The sequence below is a fragment of the Salvelinus namaycush genome, chromosome 28, assembly GCF_016432855.1.
Source record: "Salvelinus namaycush isolate Seneca chromosome 28, SaNama_1.0, whole genome shotgun sequence".
NCBI lineage: Eukaryota > Metazoa > Chordata > Actinopteri > Salmoniformes > Salmonidae > Salvelinus > Salvelinus namaycush.
Genome location: NC_052334.1, coordinates 7,309,748 through 7,324,685, shown reverse-complemented (window position 1 = coordinate 7,324,685; position 14,938 = coordinate 7,309,748). Strand labels below are relative to the sequence as shown.

At 38.0% G+C, this 14,938-nt stretch overlaps 2 protein-coding genes and 1 non-coding gene across 3 annotated transcripts in view; 1 reads left to right on the top strand and 2 right to left on the bottom strand.

The window, feature by feature from the left end:
• Window positions 1-1,610: 1,610 nt before the first annotated feature.
• Window positions 1,611-3,510, bottom strand: dusp23b (dual specificity phosphatase 23b). Its single transcript, XM_038967608.1, has 3 exons — window positions 3,358-3,510; window positions 2,488-2,777; window positions 1,611-2,260 (listed from the first exon to the last, which is right to left on the bottom strand). Exons 2-3 carry the CDS (start codon window positions 2,755-2,757, stop codon window positions 2,075-2,077), a joined length of 456 nt encoding a protein of 151 aa, XP_038823536.1. The 5' UTR covers window positions 2,758-2,777; window positions 3,358-3,510; the 3' UTR covers window positions 1,611-2,074.
• Window positions 3,511-11,771: 8,261 nt separating this feature from the next.
• On the top strand, window positions 11,772-11,854 carry trnal-cag. The gene has a single exon. It is a non-coding gene; the product is annotated as a tRNA-Leu (tRNA).
• Window positions 11,855-13,600: 1,746 nt separating this feature from the next.
• Window positions 13,601-14,938, bottom strand: part of LOC120023583 (guanine nucleotide-binding protein G(I)/G(S)/G(O) subunit gamma-2) — a 33,847-nt gene continuing 32,509 nt past the window's right edge. The window contains exon 3 of the mRNA XM_038967618.1: window positions 13,601-14,708. Within this exon, the coding sequence (XP_038823546.1) occupies window positions 14,580-14,708 (129 nt within the window). The 3' untranslated portion in view covers window positions 13,601-14,579. The remainder of the gene's footprint in view (window positions 14,709-14,938) is intronic.

Sequence of the window (14,938 nt, the reverse complement as noted above, 5' to 3'; positions counted from 1 at the left end):
TCAATCTATGTCATGGAATGTTTTGTACACAGTGTATAGTACAATTAAAATAATGTATGTGGACTGGGTACAGTATGCAATAACATTTCGATACATTTGAATGAACATCATTGAAATCTTATGTTCCCCATGTGTTTCCATGGCGTTGTGTTGGACAGGATGGCAGGTTGATTTCTGGGGGCCAGTTGATGTGCGTGGATGGACACAATCTGGCAGGATTCTCACAAGAAAGGTAGATAGCGTTCTAACTTTCAGGTCCTTTTTCAGTCCTATGGCTATGTGAAACTTTAAAAAATATATATATTATAATAATTGTTGTGACTCAACAGGTTGCCAAGCAGGGGGCAGCATACCATGGTCTGGCTGACCTGCTTGATGAACCACCTTCAGTAACAACTAGATACAAGTAGAGGAACTTCAGTAGCAACTATAGGTACAAGCAGAACAAGAATAAAAGGCAACATTTCTATTGCATTAGCTTTTTTCCCCCTGAACAGTCCCTCAACAAAGGTGTAATGATCTAAGATCAAAGACAATTTGTATTTTCGATTCAGCTAATTGCATTTCATGGACTCCCATCAATCAGTAGTCGTTTTCCACAATGGAAAACGGTAGAGGAATAGTAGACCTTATAGCTGGTGACATTCTCATGGATCTCTACGGGTTCCGAGATGATCTAGATCTAACCAACTGGTTTATGATTCCCTCAGCATTGGATGGTAGTGGCCCTGCTAAGCCCAACGGTAAGACCCTGATCCTGTATGACGGTATGGTGCAGAGCCCTGGTCCTACAGGACTATGGGGTAATAACCTTCACCATGGAGGGAACAGAACACAGAGAGAACAGGCCCTGCTGAAGAACAGACAGCTGTACTGTTCCAGCCCCAACATGATTAGTGAGTCTAACAATAGTGTTGTTATTGAAAATCGACTAACAATTCATTTAATGGGATAATTGCAGTCTTCTCATGGGTCGCATGTGAGGTAAATATAATACGCACAGTCTGTATATCTGTATAGATAACCTACAATTGATCTTCTCAATAACATGTGTGGGTTATTGATTGGTTGTAATGCAGAGTCCAGCAGGACATCAGAGGTGATGCAGCCCCTGAGAATCTCACATTCAAGGAGCACCAACGTCTCTTATCCCTCAGATCAAGTAGTATTTTACTGGGTGACTTTTACTTCAGTCATGTTATATTAAGGTATCTTTACAGCTGGACACTGTTTACCTGGAATGTTTCCTTATTGTAGGCTACTACCACTTTAAGTCTTAATCTTTACTACACTGTTCAGCACATGACCTCACATGTGAATCCATAAAGAGATGGGTGAGGCTGGCTTAAGAGGGTGTGAACAATGCTGAATGTGTATAGACAAAGTAGAGCTCTCCAGTAGGTTTACCAAAACATTCAAAGGCCATTTTCTCAAAAGTGAGTTTACAAGTGTATCAACTTCCAAAGCAGAATTACTTTCCCATTGTTCCTCAAAAATGCAGTGTATGATACCATTTTGTAGTGGAGTCTCTACTTTTTACCAATGTAAAAAACCCAATTTCAAATGTTGCTACATAAGACCAAATCAAGGTGGTGAGTCACAAATGCTTATTGCATGAGTCTGTTTAATTGAACTCAATCAAAACCTAGGTAGGTCAATTAATGCATTTTTGTAATAAATGAATGGTTCTTTTTGGCAAAATTTACAACAGCAATAAAATGTGTTTTATAAAGCCCATTTTACATCAGCAGTTGTCACAAAGTGCATTATAGATAGCCAGCCTAAAACTCCAAAGAGTAAGCAATGCAGAGGCACAGCGGTCTTGGTTAACATTATAGATGTACCGTATACTTCCCATACAACTCAGGACACCTTCCTAGAGTTAAAAATAGTCACTCCTAAAAAATACATGCGTAGTTCCAAACCTGAGTAGCAGCTTTAAAGAAGAAATACAGCTACAATATATAAAATTTGGCCACTTCAATTGATCAAGTTATAGATGTGTACAGTACAGGTATACAAGTTGATTTCCCCTTTAAAATGATTTAAATGTAAAATATTTAAACAAACAAAGTTATTTAATGCGCTGGTAAAACTGCACCACTGCTTTCTCCTGGTCGTGTGTCTCAATAGAGCCGTGACGTAGTCTTCTGATCTCATTGATGGCTGAGATGCCTGAGATCTTCCTGGTCTTCACCAGATAGCAGGCCAACATGGTCCCTGTCCTCCCATGGCCATGCATACAGTGAACAGCTACACCCTACAGCAGAGAGAAATACATGTGGTTGACTACATAGATAAAGAAGGCAGAAGGCTGTGTGTTAATATACATCAATGGTTGACAATAATTAAACAGTGTACATTTTGACTGTGACCATTGTGAACTCAGTGGTCAATGTTTGTTTGGTTTCATGTGTCAGGACAGAAGGAAGTCCTCTGATGTATTAGCTGAATGGCTAACTGGACACTTCTTAATTGAACCCTTACCTCGCCTTTAGCGTTCGATTCCTCCACAATAGACAGAAACCTCTGAATTTGTTCTGGAGTTGGTGGGGTGAAGTCCATTATATTGATGTGGTGTAGTTTCACTCCTGGGACGGTATCATAGTTGGGAGGTTTTTTCTCACACAAGCAGACCAGGTGTTGAATGCCATTGTCCAGAAGGTATTTGTAGTGGGCAGTCATTCGAGGAAGAGCCAGTCCTGCCAACTTTTTAGGTTCGACCCAAGAGAAATTGGGGGGTGGACTACAGGCCATGGCAAAGTCAATCTGAAATACTGTGAAATGTAGAGATTGTTTTACCATTCAATAATCTCATATTCACAGCCAGTCACAATGTGCATTCAGATGCCCCCCAATAAAAATTAAGGAAAATACTAAAATAAGCCCATTGCTGTGTTAACGTTACTAGGGTGAAACTGTTTGGCCTCAGTTTTGTGTAGTATTTAAGAAAGATGACTGAAATCTGGCGTAGTTGAATTGTACTCCACTGGGAGATCGCATGATACTTGAACAAGGTTTATTATAAACAAACGGTTGGTATAACTTGCTAGCTAAAGATTTCCCCTTTCATCTGTGACTTTGACACTTCAACCCACTCAAAAGCAGCTAGTTAGTAGTAGTTACTAGTTGAGTTAGCTAAATAAATCCATGAACGTCCATGACAAACGGTGGGCGTCAACTCCGTGTAAAAAAAAGATGATAAACTAACGTTTGCTATATTGCCAAAGGTCCAAATGTAATATAAAGTTTGCTTGCTAGCTATCTCTACGTGAAGTTTATAAAATAGGTTGTTAGCTAGCATGCTACTGGCACCTGTCAGTTCATTCATACAATGCAATACACTTATTTACTTACATTCAGTATTGTTTTCTGAAGAAATCCTTGTATAAAAACGTCAGATCTGGTGTGAAAAGGTTTTGTAGCTAGCTAAACGACTAAAGTTAGGGTGTGGTGGGTGATGTTCTGTTAAACAGGGGAACGTTAAACACCAAAGAACACAACCTACACTGGAGCTTAATCCGTTTTTAGAACGATGACGTCAAAGATTTGTAAAGGGCGGTGAACAATAAAATATATATACACTAGACAATATTCGGCGGCACTGTTTTGAAGCCACTGCACCTCCATCTTGGCACTCCTCATATGGTTAAAAAAAGATTTGGGAAGTTACTGTACAGAAATGCATTTATAATGTCTACATTTGTTTTTGACACGTTTATTATATTACAGACACCTTAATGCATACAGAACTAAACATACAAATAAAATCCTTAAAGTATAATTTGTTGAAAGTACTAATGTTACTGTCCCCACTACACCAACAAAAATACTTAAATACATGTAATTTTGTCCGTGAAACATTTAATTGGAATACTGTATAATTCCATAAATTCCTACAGAGGACTGCTTCTTCTGAGGAGTGCCAATATGGCCTCATCAGTGGCTTTAAAGCCTCTCATTGGCCAATACAAAGCTTCTGCAATCTAGGCTTTATATACATCGTTGGTTGGGACCAGATAGAGCGAGTAGCGCTATGGCCGGAAGTGACTTTTTGTCGTTAGGAGAGCATTTTAGCTAACTCTAACCCCTTTCCTAACCTTAAACTAAGTCTCCTAACCCACCACAGTAATTATTATAACCTGCTGCGTAAATTCTTCTAACCTGCTATGAAAAGTCACTTCTGGTCGTAGATGTACTCCTTATAGTCAGAACCTTTTTATAGACATACCTTGCCAACGTCGCGGCGGAAGTCATTGTTTTTAATTGGACCGTTGCGGCAGAGAGATTGCAGTAAGGGTCTGGAGCTGGCCTCCAACTGCCACCTTAGCGGCATCATACAGGTCCCAGTGTCCAATTTCAATCTAAGAATAGTCACTTTAATAACTCTACCTACATGTACATATTACCTCAATGACCTCGACTAACCGGTGCACATTGGTACCCCCTGTATTTTTTCTCGCTATTGTTAATTTGCTCTTTAATTATTTGTTACTTTTATTTATTTTCTTTTTTTGGGAGTATTTTTCTTAAAACTGAATTGTTGGTTAAGGGCTTGTAAGTAAGCATTTCACTGTCAGGTCTACATCTGTTGTTTTCGGTGCATGTGACAAATAACATTTGATTTGAGTGAGCAAAACCTTGGTGAAAAGACGTCAATATGACGTCTTTTTATGATGTCTTATTCTGGTCGCAAACTGGATGAAAAAAAATATTTTTAACGTCTTTTTGTGACCACCATATGACCAAATGGTCATAATTGTGAGCTCTATCTGACCTGGTCATAATTCTGACCACTATATTATGTGCTATATTATGTTGCCAACTGGTTATAGTTAAGACCTCCTCATAACCTGGTAATGACCACCTGACTACAGCGTATTACCTACAGTAAAAAGTATTGCAGAGGATACAGTTGGATATTGAAAATATGGTTCATTACATTTCTATCTGTTTCCATAGTCACCAATTAAAGTTTAAATCTGCAAAATAATCTTACATTTAAAAAAGATAGCAAAACAATAGCAAACAATAGCAAAACAAAATCTACATTACAATATTTTTGCACATCTGCATACAGTAATTGATTCGAAAATCACCCATAGAGTGAGTGACACAGAGTATATAAAGGCCCATTGTTTTATTTCATTAATGAATAATATGAGTGGTATGATGAGGTAGATCCTCATCAAGGACCTCTGAGGCCAGAAGACAATCTGGAGCTTAGTGGCCCCCTTGAAGAGGGGTGTGATTGGTCAGATCTGCAGTGAAGAGAATCAGCGCAGTGAAGAGAATCAGTGCAGTGAAGAGAATCAGCGCAGTGAAGAGTCAGCGCAGTGAAGAGTCAGCGCAGTGAAGAGAATCAGCGCAGTGAAGAGAGTCAGCGCAGTGAAGAGAATCAGCGCAGTGAAGAGAGTCAGCGCATTACAAATGTATCAATTTGAGATTTTAAAAGAAAACGAGAAAAGGACATTCCTGAAGAAACTTTGTGAACTCAGCTACCTAAAAGTATTTCCATGGTACATGTTGAAGAAGTTTGTGGCAGTTATCGCTTAGAGATGCTTTCAAAAAAAGAGCAACTTGCTCATATAAATACTTTGCATCCTCAACACATCAACCTCCTGAGATTTCTGGCTTTTCTTGACACTTACTGTAAGGATAAAAAGAGAAAAAATGAATTATCGATTGGCATAATGTGGGCATGCAGGACACAACAGAACAGTAATGCACAGTAAAATATCTTTAACAGTCAGAATCTATTAAAAATGTCTGATTGTCTATGTCAACTGTTCACATTTCCTTACCAACTACAAACATGCACAGGCATGTTTGCTCCTCCTATGTCCCTTCATTATTGAAGTGGGACATAATTTCATTAAATCATCAATCTGAAACATTTTATGAGGATATCAAAATTAGACAGTAGTTGGATTATGTTTGTTTTTTTACTCATCTCTAAATGGTTAAATTTAACTTAATCCTAATACATGTGGTAATATTTAAAAAACTTTTATAAAAACACCGCTCCATAATCCAGAGGTCTCCTCATTTGAGGACAGCTTGGCAGTCTTAAAAAATGAAAGGTAAATGCAAAAATTCAAGTATGTGTAAAAAGGCAATAAAATATTATATTTTTCAAAAGTTATGTGCCTGTCATATCATTCCTGCAACAAACATTGTTAGTAATGGGTGTATTTGGCAAATATCTTAATCTTCTCTGTAACTGCGCAAGTGTGAGTTTAAGTGAGCGACAGGGAGAATGAGCAAGCGCAAAATGGAAGAAACTTTCTCAAGGGTTTTGCACCTGAAAAAAAAGTTCAAATAGGTTTTTATTTGCTTCACAAATGTATATTATTAAAACAGTGATTTCAATTGGATCTACTTACACTACATTCTTAGAATAAAGGGTTCCAAATGTTTTTTTCGGCTGTCCCCATAGGAGAACCCTTTTTTTGGTTCCAGGTGGAACCTTTTTTAGAAAGGGTTCTAGATTGAAGCAAAAATGCTTCTTCAAAGGGTTCACCTATGTGGACAGCCGATGAATCCTTTTAGGTTCTAAATAGCACCTTTTTTTTCTAAGAATGTAAGATCAGGCAATCATAGGCAGCTGAATAGCATGTCTCTTGGGGAAAGTCTCAGTGAAAAACACATTCATGATAATCAGCATTGCCATTACAAACCTAGCTCTTACAAAGCTGGTTAGTAGGAATCAATACACATTACATATCACATTATCAAACATATGGAAAAAATAACTTTTTGCACACAAAACTTACTGTCAATGACTATGGATTTAAGGAGGGGTAGTTCTGCTCTCTCAATTCCCTGGGATGTGGCAGAATAGATCACTGGTAACTTAGTGGGTGGCCAAGCACTGCTTTAGAGGACATGCATTAGGCCATTGACATGTTCCAGGAACTGTAAATACAGAGACCATTACCATTACCTAAGTTCTTTACTAAGTTAGACTTAGCCTAGCAAGTACATTGACTATGTTGCCCCTCAGCAATCTGGGAGTCAGGCAGACATACGGAGAGAGATAGAGAGACAGCAACATATTTTCATTTCTCAGTCAGCAGGCTGATTAACTTCTGTACTCCTTCCCTTTTGTTACCTTTCCTGCATCGCCTCCAGACCGTAGTCGGGACGGCTCAGGCCAGGGAGCCTTCACTTGCTAGCTCCAGGGCCAGAGCAATTTACGGATGCTCTAGGGTAATTCCCCCCCCCCCCCCCCCCCCCCCACACACACACGCACACCACACACACACATAGCTACAACAGGTAAACATTTAAACTTACCATATCCATGGAGGATTAGCCAAATAGCTGATGTTAGCTAGCTAAAGTTGGCCAGCTAAGTTAGCTAGCTAGCAAATCTTTGCTTGACTTAATTCTCCTCAACAAACCACCACTTTATTTACAAAAGTAAAACAAGAATGCTACCACTTAGCAGTCAAATATTTTAGAAGTTTTTTGTGTACATTTTTTATGCACATTTGTATTCCACAAAAACAACACATAGTTAAAATTATTGGAGCATTTGTTATGAAAGAGCACATGTAATCCTGATTTATAACAGACTGTGGGCTCGGCCCCAACTCAGCTGGAGTTGCATGGCAAATTGTCCAGGAACACAAGGAAAGCACAAAGGAAAATGCCCAATGATTAGTCAACTCTTCCCCTTCTTAGGGGCCAAAATATATCTCTCTGTTACAGTATTCAGAGGACTGACTAATGTTATTATGTCCATGTTTGGTCTCTATCTGACACTTGTTCACTGAGGATAACTCTGATAGCTTTATGGATGTATTGTTATCTGAAACGTGTTCAGAGGATAACTCTGATAGCTTTATGGATGTATTGTTATCTGAAACGTGTTCACTGAGGATAACTCTGATAGGATAACTCTGATAGCTTTATGGATGTATTGTTATCTGAAACTTGTTCACTGAGTGTAACGGAATTCTTCGTCCTCCTCAGACGAGGAGTAAGAAATGTCGGACCAAGATGCAGCGTGGTGAGTATCCATTTTAATAGGAATACTTGAAACAAACAAAATAACGAATAAACAAACAAAGACGAAACAGTCCCGTAAAGTGACAACACAAACTCAGGAACACAGTAACAGGAACAATCACCCACAACCCACAATACAAAACAGACTACCTAAATATGGCTCCCAATCAGAGACAACGACAAACACCTGCCTCTGATTGAGAACCATATCAGGCCAAACACATAGAAATAGACAAACTAGACAAACAACATAGAATGCCCACTCAGATCACACCCTGACCAAACAAAACATAGAAACATACAAAGCAAACTATGGTCAGGGCGTGACACTGAGGATAACTCTGATAGGATAACTCTGATAGCTTTATGGATGTATTGCGTCTATGGTTACTTGTATCTGAACAGGTGAACTCTGAATTGCTCTTTTTTTAGTTTTTATTTAACCTTTATTTAACTAGGCAAGTCAGTTAACAACAAATTCTTATTTACAATGATGGCCTACCAAAAGGCAAAAGGCATCCTGCAGGGACGGGGGCTGGGATTCAAAATCAATTCAATAAAAAATATAGGACAAAACACACATCACGACAAGAGAGTCAACACAACACTACATAAAGAGAGACCTAAGACAACAACATAGCATGGCAGCAACACATGACAACACAGCATGGTAGCAACACAACATGACAACAACATGGTAGCGACACAACATGGCAGCAGCACAAAACAGGGTACAAACATTTTTGGGCACAGACAACAGCACAAAGGGCAAGAAGGTAGAGACAACAATACATCATGCAGAGCAGCCACAACTGTCAGTAAGTGTCCATGATTGAGTCTTTGAATGAAAAGATTGAGATAAAACTGTCCAGTTTGAGTGTTTGTTGCAGTTCTATGCAATGGAGTTTATTGTCTTCTCAGGAATTCTGTCTTATTTACATTGGTACAAAAGCTGAAGAACATACGCACATCTAGGTACTTTCCGCAGATGCTGGAGTTGTAGGCAAACTCATGGAGAACTGAAAGGAAAACGCTGCACGCTGCTGCTCATGCTAACAGGTGATTTATTATCAATTCTAATTTCATAGGCTTCTAGGCCTTTGGCCTAGTAGGCATTTCTTTGTTCATGCTTTGTCTTGTAAGTTAACCTTATGATCCATATGCCTAGAATTATGCTTTGTTAATGTCAGTACAAAGCTTTATGCTTTGTATGTGAACCCATTCATTTTACAAAGCAATTAAATACACCTGTATTTAGAATTCCATTTTCAGACATTTCTTAATTGCCCATTACTGTAACTCAACCAGTGCTCGATTACTGTAACTCAACTATAGTGTTCTATTACTGTAACTCAACTATAGTGTTCTATTACTGTAACTCAACTATAGTGTTCTATTACTGTAACTCAACTATAGTGTTCTATTACTGTAACTATAGTGTTCTATTACTGTAACTCAACTATAGTGTTCTATTGCTGTAACTCAACTATAGTGTTCTATTACTGTAACTATAGTGTTCTATTACTGTAACTCAACTATAGTGTTCTATTACTGTAACTCAACTATAGTGTTCTATTACTGTAACTATAGTGTTCTATTACTGTAACTCAACCAGTGTTCTATTACTGTAACTCAACCATAGTGTTCTATTACTGTAACTCAACTATAGTGTTCTATTACTGTAACTCAACTATAGTGTTCTATTACTGTAACTATAGTGTTCTATTACTGTAACTCAACTATAGTGTTCTATTACTGTAACTATAGTGTTCTATTACTGTAACTCAACTATAGTGTTCTATTACTGTAACTCAACTATAGTGTTCTATTACTGTAACTATAGTGTTCTATTACTGTAACTCAACTATAGTGTTCTATTACTGTAACTATAGTGTTCTATTACTGTAACTCAACTATAGTGTTCTATTACTGTAACTCAACCAGTGTTCTATTACTGTAACTATAGTGTTCTATTACTGTAACTCAACTATAGTGTTCTATTACTGTAACTATAGTGTTCTATTACTGTAACTCAACTATAGTGTTCTATTACTGTAACTATAGTGTTCTATTACTGTAACTCAACCATAGTGTTATATTACTGTAACTCAACCATAGTGTTCTATTACTGTAACTCAACCATAGTGTTCTATTACTGTAACTCAACCATAGTGTTCTATTACTGTAACTCAACTATAGTGTTCTATTACTGTAACTCAACCATAGTGTTCTATTACTGTAACTATAGTGTTCTATTACTGTAACTCAACTATAGTGTTCTATTACTGTAACTCAACCATAGTGTTCTATTACTGTAACTCAACTATAGTGTTCTATTACTGTAACTATAGTGTTCTATTACTGTAACTCAACTATAGTGTTCTATTACTGTAACTATAGTGTTCTATTACTGTAACTCAACCATAGTGTTCTATTACTGTAACTCAACCATAGTGTTCTATTACTGTAACTCAACCATAGTGTTCTATTACTGTAACTCAACTATAGTGTTCTATTACTGTAACTCAACCATAGTGTTCTATTACTGTAACTATAGTGTTCTATTACTGTAACTCAACTATAGTGTTCTATTACTGTAACTCAACCATAGTGTTCTATTACTGTAACTCAACCATAGTGTTCTATTACTGTAACTCAACCATAGTGTTCTATTACTGTAACTCAACCATAGTGTTCTATTACTGTAACTAAACCATAGTGTTCTATTACTGTAACTCAACTATAGTGTTATATTACTGTAACTCAACCATAGTGTTCTATTACTGTAACTCAACCAGTGTTCTATTACTGTAACTCAACCATAGTGTTCTATTACTGTAACTCAACCAGTGTTCTATTACTGTAACTCAACCATAGTGTTCTATTACTGTAACTCAACTATAGTGTTCTATTACTGTAACTATAGTGTTCTATTACTGTAACTCAACCATAGTGTTCTATTACTGTACCTCAACTATAGTGTTCTATTACTGTAACTATAGTGTTCTATTACTGTAACTCATAGTGTTCTATTCACAGCCAGTCCCAATGTGAATTCAGACGCCCCCCCCCCATCAAAACGAAGGAAAATAATAAATAGGCTTATTGCTGTGTTAACGTTGCTACAATGAAAATGTATGGCCTCGTTGAAGTGTAGGATTTTGGACAGATTACTGAGTCTAGGCCTAAATTAGTAGCCCTGCACTCCACTGGGAGAGAGCATGATACTTGGACAAAGACTAACAAACGGTTGGTATAACTAGCTAGCTATATTGCCGTAACAAAGAACGTTTGCTCGATTATCTTTCAAGTGACGTTTATTATGTAGGTTGCCAGCTAGTAACGCATACTAACGTTTTAGCTAACTACCTAAACGACTAAAGCTGGGCGTAGGTGATGTCCTGTTAAACAGGGTAACGTTATAATAACAACGTTAAACACCAAAGTACACAAACTCCACTGGAGATTCCTTCTTCTGCCTTCTCTTGCACGACGACGTCGTCAAAGATTTGTATAGCTCCTTGTGTCGCGTTCAGGTGCTAGTCGGAACTAGGAAACTCGGAAATGTCTAAATCGTTGAATGCAACATGTAAGTAACTTCAACCAGTTAGCAAGTACAAAAAATATATATATTCTCAATAAATCCTGCCACTAATAAAACCAAGAACCGTATATATGCTAGTTTTAAATATACTCGAAGTTAACGTATTTACTTTCTAAGGTTAAAATGATATACATTCGCATATCAATCTTATGTCAGGATGGCCGAGCGGTCTAAGGCGCTGCGTTCAGGTCGCAGTCTCCCCTGGAGGCGTGGGTTCGAATCCCACTTCTGACAAATTGTTTTTTCCCCTGAACTGAATCTGACAAGTGCGTCGATTTTAGTAAGATCCTCTGCTACAAGTAAGTTATTTTATAGTAGCAACGAACGCAATACTAAATCAGTATAAATATAATGTTGAAAATTATGTTGGAGCTGTTATCCACACGAGGGCACTAAAAGTGCAGCAAATAGAAGCTCATCAAACTGCAAGGGTGAAGTTTCTCCTAAATACAGATTTAGGATCAGCTTCCTATCCTTAACCATTAGTGGGGAATTAGTCCTTAACCATTAGTGGGGAATTAGTCCTTAACCATTAGTGGGGAATTAGTCCTTAACCATTAGTGGGGAACATGCAAAATGGACCCAAGATCAGTGACTAGAGGCAAATTCACCCTATTCCCTTAAAGAAAGCTCAGATTTTTTTCATTTTTATTTGAACTTTTTGTAATTTTATGCTCACGGATGATCCAAATATTTCTGAGCACCTCCAAGACATGTTATGATACCTACTTATGGTCTAGTTTAGGGATGGGTAACAGGCGGCCCATGAAGGCCCTTGGATAGAGGGACCAGGAAATCTGGTCACAGTGCAGAACACAGTGGACAGATAACAGACACATTTTAATACCATGTGTAGACACTTTTCAGAATGTAGGCAAGGTCAGGACAAAGGATCCATGTTAGCACCGGGTGATAAATGGGGCTTTAGAGTTTGAGTTTTATTGATTTTCTTTTTTTTTACACACAACAGTTTTCTGCAATGCTGCAGTGCACCCCAAAAATAATCACTTCTTTGGTGCTACTTCGTTCATTTATTTGGGCATACAGTATGTTCACTTGCCAAGATTATAAATATGAATGATTCTGAATATGGTAGGATGCCATGTTCCTCGTGAAATGTGTAGGCCTACCTCTTGTTTTCTGATGAAGGGACTAAAACCTATGTCCGTTTCTGCACATTCTGCAATGTCTACTAGATTTCTCCTTGCAGTTCGAATGGCTGATTTATACATTTTATATAGTTTTATGAATAACCCCCATAGTCTGGCCCATGTGAATGTGAATGTTCATTGATGTCTTGTACTCCAACTAGCTAGTAGCTTTATGTGCAAAGTGCTATAGAAATATAACTTACCAGTCAGAACCAGGTATTGCTATAGCATGAGAGGGGAGACCAAATTAAAGGGACTTTTCTGACCAGCATCCGACTAGCCAAAATCTAAAACGGACAACCTATGCCCTAACCTTAACGAAACAGTTAAAGCTAGGGATAGATCCATGCTTTGGTTTAGTCTCCCTGGCTCTGTTTCAACATACTAACGTTTTAGCATTTGTGGCATAAATTCAAGTCATGGAACCGATATTAGCATTTTCATGTACAAAACATCTGTAAGTGACTTTGTTGAGCTTAACAATCATTTTGAGATACTTTTAGATGATTTGGACATGATGTGTGAAAAATGACTTTAATGGGATTTATGCCAAAATGCTAAAACGTTAGCATGTGGAAACAGTGCCATGGAAACTAAACCAAATCATGGATTGCTGTCATACCTGGTCCATAGACTGTTTGGAGAGTTAGGAAACCAATGTGTAATTTTGTAATTTGGCTGAACTATCCCTTTAACCCTAAATCTAACCTTTAACCCTAACCATAACCTATTTTTAAACAAATTGTGAAATTAAGCAACATCGGCTTGCAGCTCAGTCTTGTCCCTTTCGTTTTTCCTATGACAAAGATGTCCTTATGGAGTCCATTTTGAGTCATTGTTATCCTTTTAATACAGTTGGCACTGCCAGATGGAGGCTGCCTCGTTCATACAATCCCCACATTAAAAATAAAATTAAAAAATAGTTAATTTCATGCAATTATTAATGATAAACACAAACATTCAGAACGCACAGCACAACACAGTTTACTTGCTAGTATTTTTATACAAATAGTAAAAAGAGAGCTTGTATCTGAAGGAAACACATACTGTACCACATTGCCAGATATATATGTTGTATACTTCTCTCAGAAGAAGTTTAAAGAAACATGTCTGTAAAGAATATCACTTAATTGAACGTCCAAACTTTCCATTACAACAGCTTTCACCAATTCTAACGATGTAAAAAAAGAAAGAAAGAAAGTTAAAATAGCTGTTTCAGTAATCACATACAGTATAGAAAGTTGTCTAAGTGATATAGCCAAACCAATTCATCTCAGAATCAAAATCTGCATAAAATAAACAACAGCAAAAATAAAAACATTCCGATAAACAGGCGTTAGTATCTGGTAGTAAGCAGCTCATCTACCCTACCCTACCCAACCCATCATTTAATGTAACACTTGGATTTCATGTTCCAAAAGAACCACAAAATATTTTTTGTTTAGTTTTTTTCCTTCATTCTTTTTTATTTTAAACACAACCTGAAGACTTGGTTGATTGGTTGTCCATCATGTTTCTGGGTGGATAACCATACTATCTTCGGTTGTCCTCTGACTACACGGATGGATCCATCAAACATGCTGCACAGCCCTCAACAACAGCCCTCAGATCAGGTCAGATCAGACCGCTGTAAATGGTTACGTCTTACTCTGTGGTTTTTAAATGCCTGCTTTAACTTCCATTGTAGAGAAAGAGACAGTACTACTCCTCCATGCCCTTCTGTTAGAAGATGTCTACATATTGAACGTCCTCGTTCAATGTCCCAAGATGAGTAGACTTCCTGTCAGACCAAATAAACCACACCCCGTTTACAGGATGGCACAGAAGAACTTCTTCTCCCTAAAAGGGTTTTCGGATGCGGGCACCGGCGACAGGAGTGGGTCCTCTTTGGCATGGGCTTCGCAGTACGACATTAAGTCTGCTGCTGCTTTGGACACCTGTATTGAAAGACACGCACACACACGCACACACACACGCACACGCACGCACGCACGCACGCACACACGCACACACACACACACACACACACACACACACACACACACACACACACACACACACACGCACACGCACGCACACACACACACACACACACAATTTGACTTTGACACAATAGATTTGCTGGTACTTTTACATTACAGTGTGGAATAAAGTGGTAATATCATAG

Excerpts from the sequence above, each read along its gene's own strand:
- dusp23b (XM_038967608.1), bottom strand. The coding sequence starts at position 2,757 with ATGGCCTGTAGTCCACCCCCCAATTTCTCTTGGGTCGAACCTAAAAAG. Across the intron at positions 2,261-2,487 it reads AATCGAACGCTAAAGGCGAG|GGTGTAGCTGTTCACTGTAT; the intron begins GTAAGGGTTCAA and ends TCTCTGCTGTAG.